The sequence below is a fragment of the Pan troglodytes genome, chromosome 2 (genome assembly GCF_028858775.2).
Source record: "Pan troglodytes isolate AG18354 chromosome 2, NHGRI_mPanTro3-v2.0_pri, whole genome shotgun sequence".
In the NCBI taxonomy this organism is placed as follows: domain Eukaryota; kingdom Metazoa; phylum Chordata; class Mammalia; order Primates; family Hominidae; genus Pan; species Pan troglodytes.
The window spans coordinates 117,219,666-117,237,790 of record NC_086015.1 but is presented as its reverse complement, the minus strand read 5'-3'; the positions used below and the strand labels follow the sequence as shown (position 1 = coordinate 117,237,790).

Genomic DNA, 18,125 nt, shown 5'->3' with positions numbered 1-18,125 from the left:
CAATATTATTGTGTGCTGGGTATTATATACAATGCAGTGGAGATGTCTCTTCTTCAACCCTTCCGAGTTAAAGGTGCCCAATTAGGGTAATTCCCAGCCTCTCTCTACCCCTTTAACTCACTCTAACCATAGGAAGTAGATTATTGGTATGGACTGAATGTTTGTGTAGCTGCAAATTATTCTGTTAAAGCCCTAACTCCTGGTGTGGCTGTACTTGGAGATGGGGCCTCTAAAGAAAGTAATTAAGTTAACTGGCCAGGTGCGGTGGCTCACGCCTGTAGTCCCAGCACTTTGGGAGGCCGAGGCGGGCTGATTACGAGATCAGGAGATCAAGACCATCCTGGCTAACATGGTGAAACCCCATCTCTACTAAAAATACAAAAAATTAGCTGGGCATGGTGGTGGGCACCTGTAGTCCCAGCTACTTAGAAGGCTGAGGCAGGAGAATGGTGTGAACCCGGGAGGCGGAGCTTGCAGTGAGCCAAGATCGTGCTACTGCACTCTAGCCTGGGGGACAGAGCAAGACTCCATCAGGAAAGAAAGAAAGAAAAAAAGGAAAGAAAGGAAGGAAGGAAGGAAGGGAGGGAGGGAGGGAGGGAGGGAGGGAGGGAAAGGAAGAAAGAAAGAAAGGAAGAAAGAAAGAGAAAGAAAGGAAGGAAGGAAAAGAAAGAAGGAAGGAAGGAAAGAAAGAGAGAGAAAGGAAAAGAAAGAAGGAAAGAAAGGAAGAAGGGAAGGGAAGGGAAGGAGGGAGGGAGAAGGAAGGAAGGAAGGAAGGAAAGAAAGAATTAAGTTAAATAAGGTGGGTCCCAGATCTGGTAGAATTAGTGTCCTTATAAGAATAGACACCAGACACTCTGGGAGGCCGAGTCTAAAGGATCAGTTGAAGCCAGGAGTTCAAGACCACCCTGGCCAACATGAGGAAACCCCCTGTTTACTAAAATTACAAAAAATTAGCTGGGCGTGGTGGTGCATGTTTGTAATCCCAGCTACTCCAGGTGTTCCAGAGGCTGAGACACAAGAATCGCTTGAACCCGGGAGGCAGAGATTGTAGTGAGCCAAGATCACACCACTGCACTCCATCCTGGGCGACGGAGCCAGACTCTGTCTCAAAAAGAAAAAAAAAATACCAGAGAGTTTGCTCACGTATGCTCTCTCTCTCTCGTGTGCGTATGTGTGTGTGTGTCTCTCTCTGTTGTTCCCTGCTCTGCTCCTCCCTCACACTTTGCTCCTCTATCCATGAGCATGTGCTGAGGAAAGGCTATGAGCAGACACAGTGAGAAAGTGGCAAGCCAGGAAGAGAGCCCTCACCAGAAACCAACTCTGCCAAACCTTGATCTGGGGTTTCTATCCTCCAGAATTATATGAAATAAATTTCTGTTGTTTAAGCTACCCAATCTGTAGTATTTTGTTATGGCAGCCTGAGCTACTAATACAGTTAGTAAATGTGGAAGAAGTATGCTGGGTAGGCTTGGCACACCTCTGTCCTTCTCTCTGGATCTAGGTGCCCACAGAAGCTGGTTCTCCTCCAGGGGGGATCGTCCATCCAGTGGGGGAGGAGGTTGAACACTGCCTGTGATTGATAGGTAAGTCCACCTCATTCTTCAGCTCCATCAGCAGCCCACTTATCTTTCACACATACCCACATCCGTTGACTTTGTTACTATTAGTATAAAAGGTGATATTTTGGCCTGTATCTGACTTGCTCTTCATTTTTTTCCCAATTTTGTTACCACCAGGGTGGTCAAGAAGGACTGCTATTTGTTGAGCCCACTCTAGACCCCATGTACACATGGATTACAATACAAAACAAAATGGATTACAATACAAAATGTGAAAAACATCTAGAATATAATACTCTTGAAATTCAGAAGGCCTTTGGGTCATGATTCTCTTTATCATCATATTAGGATTAAGCTTAATCTCTGCTGGCCCTCTAAAGCCAAGTAAGTTTTCTGTTTTGTTTTTTGAGATGGAGTCTCACACTGTCACCCAGGCTGGAGTGCAGTGGCGTGATCTAGGCTCACTGCAACCTCCGCCTCCCGGGTTCATGAGATTCTCCTGCCTCAGCCTCCCGAGTAGCTGGGATTACAGGCACACACCGCCACACCCGGCTAATTTTTTGTATTTTTAGTAGAGACAGGGTTTCACTACGTTGACCAGACTGGTCTTGAACTCCTGACCGTGTGATCCACCCGCCTCGGCCTCCCAAAGTGCTGGGATTACAGGCGTGAGCCACTGTGCCCAGCCAAATAAGTTTTTTTTAATGCCATATGGAATATTATTATCATTTATCTTTGTAATAAATTTCAAATACAGAATGTTCCTCTGAAAGTGAATTAAAGTCAAATGGAAATTTTTAAAATTAAATGGAAATTGACTACAGTAAAAACAAATAAAAGTCAGGAGCAATTATGATGAACTTTCCATGCTCTTGCTTTCAAAAACTCATCCGATTATGCTAAAATATAACCACAGTCAAAAGCTTGCATCTTCACACAAAGAAATTTGAGTATTGTTCTGAGTAACATTGATGAGTACACTTTTTTAAAAATCATTTACAGAGAGAGAGATTTCCTTTCCAGAATTTTTGAGAATCTTCTTTATTTCCTTTTGGAGGCTACCCAATAATTTAAATTAATATTCATGTGAGAATGCATCCCTGCCATAACTACTTGCTTTCATAATTATATACAAAACAAGTTTAGAAAAACCTTGCTAAGGTGTCTTTTTTTAAAAGGAGGAAAAGAGAAAATAACTTGGGCAGTATTGAAGTGAAGTAAAAAGAAAACTGGACAGAGACACCTGGTCATTAACTCAAGTTCTGCAGTTAACTAGCTGCGTGATTTTAGATTTAGCTCCTGTAGGTCTTATTTTCCCTACCAGGAAAATGAGGGATAGCCTAAATGAAATAATATGTCACTCTACCTATGATGTGTGAGCATATTACACTGCCTGGTATATAGAATGGGCATACAGGTTTTTATTAACACCACATTTAGAAGCTAAATGCAAAGAAGCTTTTCAGATTCCAGGCTTCTGAAGACAGCGGGATACGTTAGATTTAACAGCCTCTTTCTTCTATTTTCTATAAGCTCCCATTCTTTTTTTGGTTCTTTATAGGGTGAGACTGTGTCTAATAAAACTAAATTCTCAATCTGCACACCGCTATTACAAAGATAAACATAAAAAGACATAACTGAAATTTAATAAAATTTATAAGAAATTATTTACCTTCATCAACAGAATCTGAAGTGCTGCTTTTGTCCAGAGAAAGATATTCATTTTTATTCAAGTCCAGTGACTTTGATGGCACTCTAGTTAACTTCTTTTCCAAAGTTGGTAAGAGACTCTTTTTGGTCTGTTTCTCATTTTGGGACTCCTCTTTGCCTAATCCCTAAAAGGTAAACAATCCAGTTTCAAAATAAAACACCGATTTAGCTTAGATTTTGCAGTGAGAACTTTAATATTAAAGATACTTCGAAATATTGCGCTTTGAAGAATATTTACAGCATTTTGTCTGTTATACTTGCATCACATTTCCAATGCTATTAAATGTCGGTCCATAAAATATGAATAAATAATATATACCATTCTAAAGTCATCCTACACAATAATAAACAAGTTTATGAAAAACATCATATAAAAGAGCTTCACAGATCATGTAAATCACCTATGGAGAAGGGAAAGGGGACAAAGGACAAAAATAATAGAACAATCCATTCTTTGGGGTAGACAAGGGAGAAGAACCAAACCCAGTTAGCTTCCCCAGCCAGTGCCTGCCCCATCATCTCAAGGAAGAAAACTCACCCATCTCTCAAGACCTAACAGGGAAATGGAAAGAAAATGGAGAGATAAAAGTCACATATGAGTACAGTGGGAGAGAGAAGATTAAAACAAATTAATTGCATAGCAAACTCATAAAAACACAATTGGCTTTGCTGCAAAGGGACTAAGAGATTAGGCATTAAAATGTATTTAATATATGATGCTATCTATACTTTCTGAGATGGTTTAATAAAGATGATGTCATCTCTACAATACATTTAATGTTAGGCATTAAAGTATGATGCTATTGCTATGTTAGTATTCAAGTAAAATAGTACTGTATTATAATCAGACTTAGTGGAATAGTACAAAAAGTCTATATAAACTATACAGCAGAATATTTTCTTGCATTCTCTGTAGGTACACAGATGAAAGAGAGCACTTTACTTCCTGTCCCATGAGATCCTTGAGAAGCACTAAGTAGCAGAATCAGCTCCAGGGAGGATACAGGTTTCCACTGGCCACCCAGATAGCAGAATAACAACTGGGACCGAGGACACAATTTATTAAAGGATTATATTGCCCTGGTCAGAAGATTGATTCTTCATGCAGAGATTATTGCTAAAATCAAAACTTGATTTATTTGGGAGTTCCACACTACAAAGCAACATGCCTATTTAGCTAAACCAGGGACCCCTTAACAGATGCTAAGTAGAGTACATTTCTCTACAGCTCCACACTTACACTTCTCCTCTTGTTGCAAATTAAGTTCTATTTCCTACTATAAAGAATACAGATAGATATTTATAGGAAAAGTAAGAGTCACTATCTTTCAGTGGTTGGTATCTGGATGGCTTTTATTTCTTTGTATACTCTACTGTATTTCATGAAGTTTTACAAAGAGTATTAATTCTATAACTTAAAAAACATATTTTCTTGGAAAAAAGTTATTTTTGACTTTTTGTTATTTCCAACTTTGTTAGAAGTGAAAATGAGGCGAAGCAAGTGACATACGATGCTTGTAGATATCTGAGAATCTCATCATATGGCTCTTGAATGCAAACAGAAAAAAAAAGGGCTAAACTTCTATACTGCTTGTATTCTATAACCTGAAAACATCTATACTGAACACCAATGAATGTATGATCGATCTTAAAGCATTAAGTTATTCACTTCCCTTGCACCAGTATAAGTCACTAAGGGTCTCTAGATGAATAAGTTTTGCAAGAAACCCAAAACACAAAACCAGGCTAAGGTAGATGCATGACTGGTAAAAACAAGTTGATAACATGCTGGCCTTCCACATAAATATATTTTCATTCAATGTTTTCCCAACATTTACTCAGAGGAGATACTGGAAGTTCTTGGGGGAGGGTGGAAAAGGATCATTACTGATCACAGGCAGATTCACCTTCAATTATAACAGCTTATGGTTATTGGATACTTAATGTGTGCTAGGAACTATTCTAAGTACAGTCATACATTGCTTTGATGACAGGGATACATTATGAGAAATGTATCATTAGGTGATTTTATTGTTGTGCCAACGTCATAGAGTGTACTTAACAAATTTAGATGGTATAGCTTACTACACACCCGGAATATATGGTACAGCTTATTGCTCCTGGTCTATAAACCTGGACAGCATGTTACTCTACTGAATACTGTAGGCAGTATAACACAGTGGGAAGTACTTGTGTATCTAAACATATGTAAACATAGCAAAAGTACAGTAAAAACATGGTACAAAAGATTTAGAAAATGGTACACCTGTTTATACCATGAATGGAGCTTACAGGACTGAGTTCTGTTGTTCTGGGTGAGTCAGTGAGTGAGTAGTGAGTGAATGTGAAGGCCTGGGACATTACTGAACACTACTGCAGACTTTATAAACATCGTACACTTAGGCTACAATAGATTTACAAAAAAAAATTGTTTTTTCAATAATAAATTAAGCTTAGCTTACTGTAACATTTTTATTTTATGAACTTTTTTTTAAAACTTTTTGACTCTTGTAAAAATACTTAGGTTAGACCACAAACACATTGGACAGCTGTACAAAAATATTTTCTTTCTTTATATACTTATTCTAAAAGCTTTTTTCTATTTTTAATTTTTTCTTATTTTGTTATTTTTAAACCTTTTTGTTAAAAATTAAGACACAAACACACACATTAGCCTAGGCCTACACAGGATCAGGATCATGAATATCACTGCTTCCACCTTCACATTTTGTATGACTAGAAGGTCTTCAGGGAGAATAACATGCATGGAGCTGTCATCTCCTACGATAACAATATTTTCTTCTGGAATTCCGCCTGAAGGACCTGGCTGAGGCTGTTTCAAAGTTAACTTTTTTTGTATATAGAAGTAGAAAGAGTATACTCTAAAATAATGATTGATTATTTTACTATCAAGTATTCTGTACTTCTATAATTGTTTGTGCTATACCTTTATAGGCCTGGCAGCACAGGTTTGTTTACACCAGCATCACCACAAACATGTGAGCAACGTATTGCATTTCCATGTTATGATGGTACCTGACTAGGCAAAGGAATTTTTCAGCTCCCTTAAAATGTTATGGGACTGGCTGGTCGCAGTGGCTGACACTTGTAATCCCAGCACTTTGGGAGGCTCAGGCAGGTGGATCACCTGAGGTTAGGTGTTCGAGACCAGCCTGGCCAACATGGGGAAACCCCATCTCTACTAAAAATATTAAAAATTAGCCAGGCATAGTGGCGGATGCCTGTAGTCCCAGCTACTCAGGAGGCTGAGCCAGGAGAATTGCTTGAACCCAGGAGGCGGAGGCTGCAGCGAGCTGAGATCACACCACTGCACTCTAGCCTGGGCAACAAGAGCAAAACTCTGTATCAAAAAAAAAAAAAAGTTATGAGACCACCACCACATATGCAGTCCATCACTGACCAAAACATTATACAGAGCATGACTACATTTTCATGTATACTAATTCATTTAACTCTTATTAAAAAAGACCTTATAAAGTATAATCCTCACTTTACAGTTGAGAAAAGAAAAGGTTAAGTAATTAACTTATACAGTTAGCAAGTGGAAGATGTAAGATTTGAAGCCAAAGCCCTGCTCTAAATAAAGGAATTCAGCTCTGCCCCCAAACTTGCATCCCAATGAGCAGAACAAAAGCTCTGCAGTAGGAGCACTCCTAGTACTCAGAATATGGTCTCTAAATACCATTCTTCACTAAGAAAATCTATGGCTCATTAAGAAAACGGTCTGGGGCAGAAAACGTACAAAATGTGCTTAGAAGATATTGTTGTGCCAGAAAGAAAAGACATCATTAAAGATACTGGTCATTTCAAAAGGCCAAAGGAACCAACTTGAAGGGGCTCCCACTGGCAGAGGGAGCAAACTGAGAATCAAATAATGACTGCAAGTGATTGAAGCACATTGGAATAAAAAACTGAAGTGTTGGCCGGGCATGGTGGCTCATGCCTGTGATCCCAGCACTTTGAGAGGCCAAGGCAGGTGGATCATGAGGTCAGGGGTTCAAGACCAGCCTAGCCAACATGATGAAACCCCATCTCTACTAAAGATACAAAAAATTACCCAGGCGTGGTGGCACGTGCCTGTAATCTGAGCTACTTGGGAGGCTGAGGCAGGAGAATTGTTTGAACCCAGGGGGCAGAGGTTGCAGTGAGCCCAGATCATGCCATTGCACTCCAGCCTGGGCAACAGGGCGAGACTCATCTCAAAAAACCCAAAAAACTAAAAACAAAAAACTGATGTGCTTACAATGATACTTGAGAAAATAAAGGAAGAAACTAAGTAATTGAGTATAATGCCTAGTAGTTAACTGGACCTGCCTGCTTAAAAAGCTTAAAAAGCAGCTATTGTTACTCAAGCATGCTGCTCAGGGGCTCATCTCTCCCTTCAAAACAGATTCTTTCTCCATGCTGTTCCCTTCTGTGAAAGAAAGAAAGAAAAAAAAAAAACAGATTCTTTCCAGCACACACAGTACTTATCCTGGGGAAAATTCTGCTACTTACAAATTTCTCCATCTTATTATTCTTTTAATGATATTTATCCCCCTACAGACTGATGCCCAGGTAAAACTGCTCGGTAGCTCTGCTTTTTATATAGCTCTGAACAAAACCACATATTTTCCCACATAATCTCTGCTACTAACAGACTTTAAACTTTTTTCCTAAAATAAGGTAGGAGCCTGATATCTTATTTTTAACATTTTGTATACTGTATCCTTATTTATCTTGTATTCTGATTAGGACATGACAGTACCAGATATATTTTAAAAGGGATATCATATACTAACTCCTTTTGATGAATTTCCATCGAATGACTCTGTTTCTGAAACCCGACTAATTGATTCACTGGTAAAACTGATTGACTTGGATAATTTTTCATCTCTCTCCCCAGAGTCATCCAAGCTGCTTCTTCCTGGACTTCTGTAAGAAACACATCATCATAGAAATATAAGGTCACCTCCACACAAATAAATGATTTGGTCTCCTCACTGAGGTCATTTCCTATGATAAAACAGTTTGATAATAAATGGACTACTGTAATATAGCAAATAAATGTTTACTTATAACAAGGCTATCTTCTTAAATTACATGCAAGTTGATATCATTTCTGAAAACAAGATACACTCACATGAGATTCTATAAATCTCAAAAACATTAAAAAGTTAACAAAGTACAAATGGCCGTAACAGTAACTAATCAAATGAAAATTGCTCCTTTAAATTTCATTTGTGTACAACCACAAAGCTTGGACAGGTACAGAGTAGATGTTTGAGTTAGATACTAGACCGCACAAGAAGGCAGTTTTATATCTCCTTCCTTCTGACTCAGTCTCAGCTGAAATGGCGAAGCCCTCCCAGAAGTGGACGCTCAAGATGTCTGAGCCTAAGCCCATTGGCCACTCCTGCCTCCTCACTCTTCCCAGCCCTAAGAACAAGGTTTAAGAAACAGCTATCAAATGATCATATGGCCAAGACTATAATAAATGTCCTGGGATCTGCTTTCCCTTTCTCAAGGAGCAAAAAGAAAGGAAAACCTATTAAATACAATGGGAGCACAACTGATCTAATTTCCAGTGCTCAACAGGATGGAGGTGAGATGTGGAAAAACAGAGAGGAAAGGAGGAGGAAGAAGGAAGGAGAGATTGCAAATAAAGAGGAAGAAGATGGAAGAACCGAGGAAATAAAGGTTTGAAACAGATATGCTTCTTTCAGAGACTGAAGAACAGGAAAAGAAGTACAAGAGAGAATGAGGATCCTGCCACACACTTTCTTACAAAGCATTCAGGCCGACCGGGCATGATGGCTCACGCCTGTAATCCTAACACTTTGGGAGGCTGAGGTGAGCTGATCATGAGGTCAAGAGATCGAGACCATCCTGGCCAACATGGTGAAATGCCGTCTCTACTAAAAAAAAAAAAAAAAAATGCAAAAATTAGCTGGGCGTGGTGGCACGCACCTGAAGTCTCAGCTACTTGGGAGGCTGAGGCAGAAGACTCGCTTGAACCCGGAGGCAGAGGTTGCAGTGAGCCAAGATCATGCCACTGCACTCCAGCCTGGTGACAGAGTGAGACTCCATCTCCAAAAAAAAAAAAAGAAAGAAAAGAAAAAAAGAAAGCATTCAGGCCAGGTGCAGTGGCTGACACCTGTAATCCCAGCACTTTGGGAGGCCAAGGCAGGGTGGATCACTTAAGATCAGGAGTTCAAGACCAGCCTCATCAACATGGCAAAATCTCTACTGAAAATACAAAAAGTAGCCAGGCGTGGTGATGGGCACCATAATCCCAGCTACTTGGGAGGCTGAGGCAGGAGAATCGCTTGAACCCAGGAGGCGGAGGTTGCAGTGAGCCAAGATCGCACCACTGTGCTCCAGCCTGGGTGACAGAGTGAAACTCAGTCTCAAAAAAAAAAAAAAAAAAGAAAGAAAGCATTCAATCGCCAGAAGAAAACAGCAGCTAGTCAAAAATATTCTTTCTTTCCTCGAAGACTAGAAACTTTTCAAGTTGGCAAGGACATTAAAGATAATCTAGTTCAGCTGCCTCATTTCATAGACGAGCAAACTGAGAATCAAAAAAATGAAAAGATTTGCCTGAGGTTGCTCAGCTGTTTGGTGACCCTAACTAAGATCCAGATCCTGTTTACCATAATCCAAGGCTCTTTGCATTAGAGTAACTGCTTTTCTATCCAAATCCAGAGCCGGCAAGAGGCTACTAAACTTCTCAAGGAGAGCAATACAATGGAAATTTTTAACTTTACAGAAAGCTAATAAAATATACATGTGCAACCATGTAAAAAAGCCTATAAAATACTGATGCTAAGCTGAAAAGATATAAATTGGATCAGCATAAGTAGATTACCTAGATGAGTAAAATTTCTGCACATACTTTGAGACTTTCAAAATATTTCCATTTTAAGATTTGCTATAGAATTTCTAAATAACAGCTTTTAAGATATAATCCACACACCACAAAATTCACTTCATGTAAAGTGTACAATTCAGTGGGTTACAGAGTTGGGCAACCATCACCACTAACTAATTGTAGAACATTGTCATCACCCCAACAAAGAAATGCTGTCCCCACTTGCAGTCACTCCCCATTCTCCCTTCCCATCAGCTCCTGGCAACTACCATTTACTTTCTGTCTCTATAAACTTACCAGTTCTAGACTCCATTTCACATACATGGAATCATACAATATATGGCCTTTTGTGACTGGCTTTTTTCACTCAGCATAATGTTTGCTATAGAATTTTAATGTATTCTCCTTAATTGTTTTTATTGCTAACAGCCTCAATTTCCACTGGACATAATGCACTTTTACTTGTAGAGGTTAATAAAAATGTCCACTCTTCTAAATGAATCCTCATCAGTCAAGAATAGTCTCTCTGTACTCTTAATTTCTTTATCACATTATCTGTTACTCTGTTATGACTCTTACCATTATCGACCTTGTATTACAATTATTTGCATTCCACGGTAGGCTATATGCTCCTTCCATTAATGTATTCAATATTTATGGAGTGCCAATCACATGCTAAGCACTATGTTAGGGAATTTCTGAGGAAAAATCATATTATTGTATCCTTCAAAACACCTACCATATAATTTACTTTACTGTCATCTATAAACTCAGAGATTTCACTAGGTACTTCTCCAGATCCTTAATAAACAGGCTTACTAAAACCAGACTTTAAGTCTACCCTAAGTGACATAGCCAACATTTCCTTATATATCTCATATGTGCTTACCTATTTAGCAAACTATTCTCTGTCCCCACCTTTCACCCCATTCCACCACAGAGAACAAAGGGGCAAATGGCAGCCAAAGATAAATTACTAGAAATTCAGAATTAGTCGAATGTAAAATAATTCTGCTTTGATTAATAATTGATAAACTTTGACATTTCAAAACATTTTGCTGTACCTTGGCTGCACATCCTCAATCGACAGTGACAAGTTTTCCATCTCCTCAGCATTTAAACCTAGCTCAGTGCCATAGTTCTGCTGGAGCAGTTGCCAGAATTCCTGTCTAGTCAGGCTCTAAAATGACAGAAAAATTACACTGAGCATTGGAAAATATAAAATATAATATCACAGTGATTCAAAACATGAGTTTTGAAGTCAAAAATGACCTGTTGTGCAAAGACTAGATACGGGGCTTTGGTAGTTATTTGACCTTTCTGTACCTCCATTTTCCATATCTATAAAAATGGGTTAATAAAAGCTATCTGACAGAGTTCATAAAAGGAATAGATAAAATGATTTTAAAGTACATATTATAATAACTACTGTAAATGGGAGGTTAAAAATGTTTTAAATTTTCTTTCTGTAAAATAATTTGTTCAGGCCAGGCACGGTGGCTCACGCCTGTAATCCCAGCACTTTGGGAGGCTGAGGCAGGCAGATCACGAGGTCAAGAGATCGAGACCATCCTGGCCAACATGGTGAAACCTGGTCTCCACTAAAAAAAAAAAAAATACAAAAATTGGCTGGTCATGGTGGCACACACCTATAGTCCCAGCTATTCGGGAGGCTGAGGCAGGAGAATCGATTGAACCCAGGAGGCGGAGGTTGCAGTGAGCCAAGATTGCGCCACTGCACTCCAGCCTGGGTGACAGAGCGAGACTCCATCTCAAAATAATAATAATAATAATAATGATAATAATAATAATAATTTGTTCATACTTTCTGGTAATTACTGATCTGCAGTTTGTGTGCTTGTTTTTGAGATGGAGTCTCACTGTGCCACCCAGGCTGGAGTGCAGTGGTGCAATCTCAGCTCACTGCAACCTTCACCTCCCACGTTCAAGCGATTCTCCTACCTCAGCCTCCCGAGTGGCTGGGATTGCAGGTGTGCACCACCACACCCGGCTAATTTTTGTATTTTTAGTAGAGATGGGGTTTCACCATGTTGGCCAGGCTGGTCTGGAACTCCTGACCTCAAGTGATCCACCCTCCTCAGCCTCCCAAAATGCTGATATTATAGGCGTGAGACATGGTGCCTAGCCTCTGATCTTCAGTTTAGTTCTGCAATCTAACCAGTCTACCATGACCACTGAATCACCGTTCAGCCCTGTCAGCTTAGAACCTGTCCTCTTAATCCATAATGTATCTGAATATTTTAACCACTTTAAAAATCTTATATATCAATAAATTTTAAACTATATTTTCCTAATATATAAAATGCAAGTCTGGACTTTAGAATTTTTCCTTCAATTTATCTTTAATAAAGTCCAGCTTGTTCTTTGTAGGCAGAAATTATCAAATTTTGAAATCATCAAATACAACAAACTCACACATTACCTAGCAAAACAAAAACAGTATTATTATGATTTAGGATAATGGCCTCCAGTTGAAAAATAAAATTAAATAACAATATTATGATAGCCAATGGTCTGATGTCTAAAAACATTACAGATAGTTAATTACCTGCTTAAGCAAGGTGTAAGGAAGTAGCATAACACTTGAAGCAATTGTTAGTAAGATAATCTTTCTCATTCATTCAACAGATATTTATTTAGTACCTAACAAATGTGCGTTACTGCACTAGATGCTAAGGAGAATAAACATAAAAACATAATGTAGAAGTTAAGCTCCTGGCCCTCAAACAACTTTTAATATAGTTGTAGAGACATGGGATGTTCTTAAGTTATATGACAAGATATAATATGATCATGCACTAAAGTACTGGTAGAGTCAACATGATATGAAAGTCTAAAGGAAGGAAATAGGACTGTGGATTAGTGTGATCAGAAAAGCTTCACATTGAAGAAGTGTTTTCAGCTGAGATAAAGGAAGAATATGGGGAAATGGAGAAATGGGAAAAGTTGAAGAGACAGAAACCAACTAAAAATACAGAATAAATACATGAACATAAGTAACATTTGTTTTGAAGTCAGTAGTCTATCAGCCTAACTGAAATAAAAATTTTAAGTTGAGAAATAGTAGAGATAAATATAGACCTGATGGGGCCAAAACACAGATGCCTTGAATTCCTCCCCAGTGTTTCCTACAACAAATACCACTTCCTTTTTCTTCCTCCTTTTTTCTTCTCTGTCTAGTAACTATGGCATCTTTGTTTGTTATGTTATACTAGATGACCTTCATTACATTTCATGGACCTTCAAAGATATTAAGAACAAAATGTCTGCACTTTAGACCACTAGTTCCCAATCTGCTGTGCCCAGATTACCAGGATTCCACAAGAGCAGATGATGAAAATTCAGATATTATCATCAGATATTATCAGATAATATTTCAAAAAGTCAAAAATATCCAATTATCTAAAATAAAGCTATTCAAGTTAAGTGAAATGGCAAGCCTCTGTTTTGAGATGAACTATATTAACCTACAATGGATAACACAGGCTGATAAATTCTCACTGGAAATAATATACATGTAACAAGTAGTGATGCTTTAATATTTATTATTTAATGTATACCCCTTATTTGGTAGACAGAGTCTTTGGAAGCACAGTGTCCATAGAAAAAAACATAAAAAGGACCATTAGTGGTAGAGAAAATTAAGAAACCACTGTCCTTGATATTAAAGGAACATACACATTTATTTTCTGACTTCCACTCCAAATGAGTCATTTGTTGTGAACTTTTTTTCACAATAATAACTCACACTACTAATTAACTCATTCTTCCAAAGAAATTATCTTTGAAATATTTTAGTGTCTTACTAGGATGGTTAACTTTATAATGAGAAGCAAGCAATATTTCAATATACTTGTGTAAGATTAATCTTTTATAAAAACTTTTCTTAAATAATAGATATCAAACGATTCCAAAGGCAGACTAAAGCAAAAAGATAAACCAATGATGAATACTCAGGCAGCTTCCTAACAGCAAAAGAAATGAAACTTATTAGTAAAATACTAACAACAAAAATGTAATTTTATTTGACTACATAAATGTTTTAAATATTGTATTAAATACTAGCAGGAAGTTAATAGCAGGGTAATCGCAATATACTTTTCAAGCTAGTAATTTAATATATATAACAGGTTAATGGAAAATAAAATATAACTCATGTAATTCACCATCTTGTAGATTTGCCAATTTGTTAAAAATGACATTTTCTACAAAGTTGTCCAGTTTTCATAAAAATGTGGCTATTTACAGCCATGTTGAACATTCAAACATTCAAACATATGCCCAGCCTGATATTCATAATTCTTTCAATAATCAGCAGCAAAAACAATCTACCTTAGTAGTCTTCAAAACAACCTAAATTTTAAACACAAGCTGACCACCCACCTGCAAACCAAGGAGAGTCTCTCCCTTTCAGCCTACAGAGTAGTTTAACAAAATAAAGATGAACCAAGCAGTAATCAGATAAGGCTCAAAAGTCAGAAGATCAATTTCTGGCCCAGAAAGCTGTGTATTCTAAGTATGTTGCCGTCTCTATGCACAGCAGAGCTCCAAATATTTAATGACAACTATGTAAAAATAATCACTGCTTCAATCTCTCAATTTTGCTATGAGAAGCTTTTCTAATGTAGTTTAAAGCACATTATCTGTCACTTCCTGGTTGTAGTACCAGCACTCTTTCCAAGGTTGCAGGTCAGAATGCAGAATTGGAAGTTATACCTCACTCTACAGGTTCCTAAGCCACTCCTACAAGAAGAAGATAGGTAAACAGGTTTTATTAAAGGGACAGTTCCTAATTTTCTCTGTTCTACGCACAGATTAGAAAAAACAAAATGAAAGTAAAAATATCTTGCTTATGCTAAATTGATATAAAACAGCTACTGCAATATTATTTTAATCTCATCTTTAAAATTAACTATATTACAGGTTAATTTTTCTTCTCCATGCTAGTAATTTCTATGCAATTCTGGGAATGTCATGATTACTTCTTCATATACTACTTCTCCAGTACTGATGTAGTATTCCTATCAGACTCTTGCATTAATCCTTTACAACAACCAAAGATTCTATCTCTGAGTGCTGTAAATGTAACGTAAGGAAATAGCAGGAAGAGCCAGATGTTCAGGTGGAACAATTCTACTAAGCACCCGGCACATCTCTCATCACTGAAAGGTTTAAGGCAACATTTTGATTACTCAATAATTCTTTTCTTTGAAAATATTTCTGACTTTGGTGTATTTAGAATAATTCCCTGGCAGTGATCTGGACTATAATAGACAGTACAGTTTCATCTACTAATTCCTATTTATTTCTCAGAAGAAAATTTTTCTTCTAAATAAAGAAGCAAAATTTGCCCTAATTTCTACCTAGTCATTCCATTTAATTTAGTGATGCGTGTAAACAGATCAAAGGCTACTTGATGAACTCCACGGATCAACCTTTTGAGGGATGCTAAAATCTCATCATTTTATACAATGGCAGAATGAGATAGAGTAGAGTGATGCTGAAAATACTACTCATTCAAATGAAGAAAGTCCACTGTGGGGGCAGCTTCCGCTGTCTAAAAGGCAGTGCTTTTAGCATATTATGGTAGTTCTCATTGACTGAAATTGTAACTAAATATATTTACGATGGTGAACAAATAGCTATGAGAAAATATACATTAACTGTACCACAACTGATATTTATACACATTTTTGCTAAATATAAAAATCCTTATACCAAACCACTGCTATGTAGGGCAGAGCTAAATTTAGTAGGCTTCAGAGGGAAAAACAGAACCTAAAACTGAACCCCAAGAAAGCCCAACACACAAAGAGAAAATAGAGGAGTGGCCTGCAAAAAAAGATTCAGGGAAATACCAGAAAGGTAAGAGAAGATTCCAGAAAGAATGTCATGAAAGGCAAGGGAAGAAAGTATTTCAAAATAGAGGGAGTATACAGTGGTATCAAACGCTGCCGAAAGGTCAAGTAAGATGAGCACAGGATGAGCACATGTATGTCAAATGCAAGCATCCAGAGGAATGATGCAGCTTGCCAAACCAGTTCCCCATCATTTGAGCATGTGTGTATCATGAGAGTGAGGCAGCGAGAGGAGATACAGTGGAGAAGGAGGAAGCAGCCAGGTCATGAAGAGCCTTGTATGCCATGCCAAAGAATATGGACTTTACATTGTCGAAATATCAAAAGCCACCCAGTGGTTTCATATAGAAAAGTAACAAGTTCAGAATTATGATTTTAAAAGACATGATTTTAAAACACTACTATTTGACATCAACCTCAAAGACAGATCAGGTGTTAAAAAGAGATAAGAAGACATTGGTAATGGTTCAAGCTAGAAATGATGATGACCTTGGTGACCAACTAGACACGGCTGGCTGGCAAAGAGGCAAGAAAAAGGATACATCTAGGTTTCTGACTTGGGTGACTGGGTAGAAGGCGGTGCAGCGGCTCACTGACCAAGGGAAAATAGGTAGAGGAGTTCTGACAATCAAGAAGGTAAAAAAGAGGGAATTATGTAATACAAACACTTCTATACTGCCATGCTATTACATAGCAAACATGACAAATAGTTACCAATTTCATATTCATTTTTTTTCCAGGTAGGTCTGAATGTTGCATTTATTAGATTGATAGCACTACTGGAAAACTTTTGGAATTCCAGTAACTCCAAAATAAAAGAACAAGGGGATTTGATAATGTTGTGCAGGCTAAAGGAGAAAGCTGGATGACACTCCTCCAAAAGGTCTCAGTGGCTGACATGGGCTTTGTAAACTGACCACTATTTAGAGAAAAGCCTCAGAGCTGTCACTATCCTAGAGTTGGCTCAGGGAGGCCAACTTATATAAGCCACACTCACGAGCTGATACCAGCTCAGTTGGAAATACACTAATGCACGGTGGGGAAGATTCCTTTCTGGTGATCAGAAATCTTTTCTTCTATCGCCCAGAACACCTGAATACCTTGGAAGTCAGATTAGCAATCAGAAAGTGGCACAACAAGCATGGAATCAGAGCAAAAGTAGACAGCTTTAAGGGACAATTCACTGTGACCTTAGTGGGGCATGATGATTCATCTCTGTCCCATCTCCATATGGTTCTCTATTGATCAAAGTCGGCCTCTGCAACTCTACTTTTCTGTCCTAAGTCCTAAGTTCTTGGCCTACGTCTGACCAAGTCCTCTTCAGACCGATATATTCTTTCTTTTTATACACTAATACTTTCAATCAACTGTTTTAAACCCTTTTTCCCCAACACACCTGAGGAATAGGACACCCTTCTGTCAACCTTCTACTTAGTGATTCCCAAAATAGAAGCTAGAGTAACATGTATCAGAATTTAGACAGCGTACATCTGTATACATTTAAAAAGCTCCCCTCATTACTTTACCCCTGAATCTAACATATGCTATCTTCTTCTGCCATTTGGGAATAAGATGAAAAGACATTCTGTCTCTTTAAGCCTTAAAATTCAAAATAAGTACAGATTTCTGCTCTATTAGACCCTGGATTGAAATATTCACTTTCAGAATATACTCTTAAATTTCCAAGGAGAGCTAGCTTCCCCATAGCCCCCATGTGCTGGCAAGAGAGACCACTATTACCTTGCTAAGATAAAAACAGTACAGGCCGGGCGTGGTGGCTCACGTCTGTAATCCCAGCACTTTGGGGGGCCAAGGCAGGCAGATCACCTGAGGTCAGGCATTCGAGACCAGCCTGGCCAACATGGTGAAACCCCACCTCTATGAAAAATACAAAAATTAGCCGGGTGTGGTGGCAAGCACCTGTAATCCCAGCTACTCAGGAGGCTGAGGCAGGAGAATCGTTTGAACCTAGGAGGTGGAGGTTGCAGTGAGTCGAGATCATGCCATTGCACTCCAGCCTGGGTAACAGAGCAAGACTCCATTTCAAAAAGAAAACAACAGTACAAAAGTAAATTTTCTGCATACATCCTGCCTATATTACTAATA

General features: G+C 38.3%; 1 protein-coding gene across 6 annotated transcripts in view; it reads right to left on the bottom strand.

Annotated features, from left to right (window-relative positions):
• GRAMD1C (GRAM domain containing 1C) overlaps positions 1–18,125 on the bottom strand; it is a 118,528-nt gene that overhangs the window by 34,855 nt on the left and 65,548 nt on the right. For 4 of the 6 annotated variants that reach the window (XM_063805156.1, NM_001280062.1, XM_009445963.5 and 1 more), the window contains 3 exon segments: positions 11,205–11,320; positions 8,072–8,204; positions 3,232–3,394 (listed from right to left, as the gene is read on the bottom strand). In XM_063805156.1, coding sequence (XP_063661226.1) covers positions 3,232–3,394; positions 8,072–8,204; positions 11,205–11,320 — 412 coding nt within the window. 6 annotated transcript variants of the gene reach the window in all.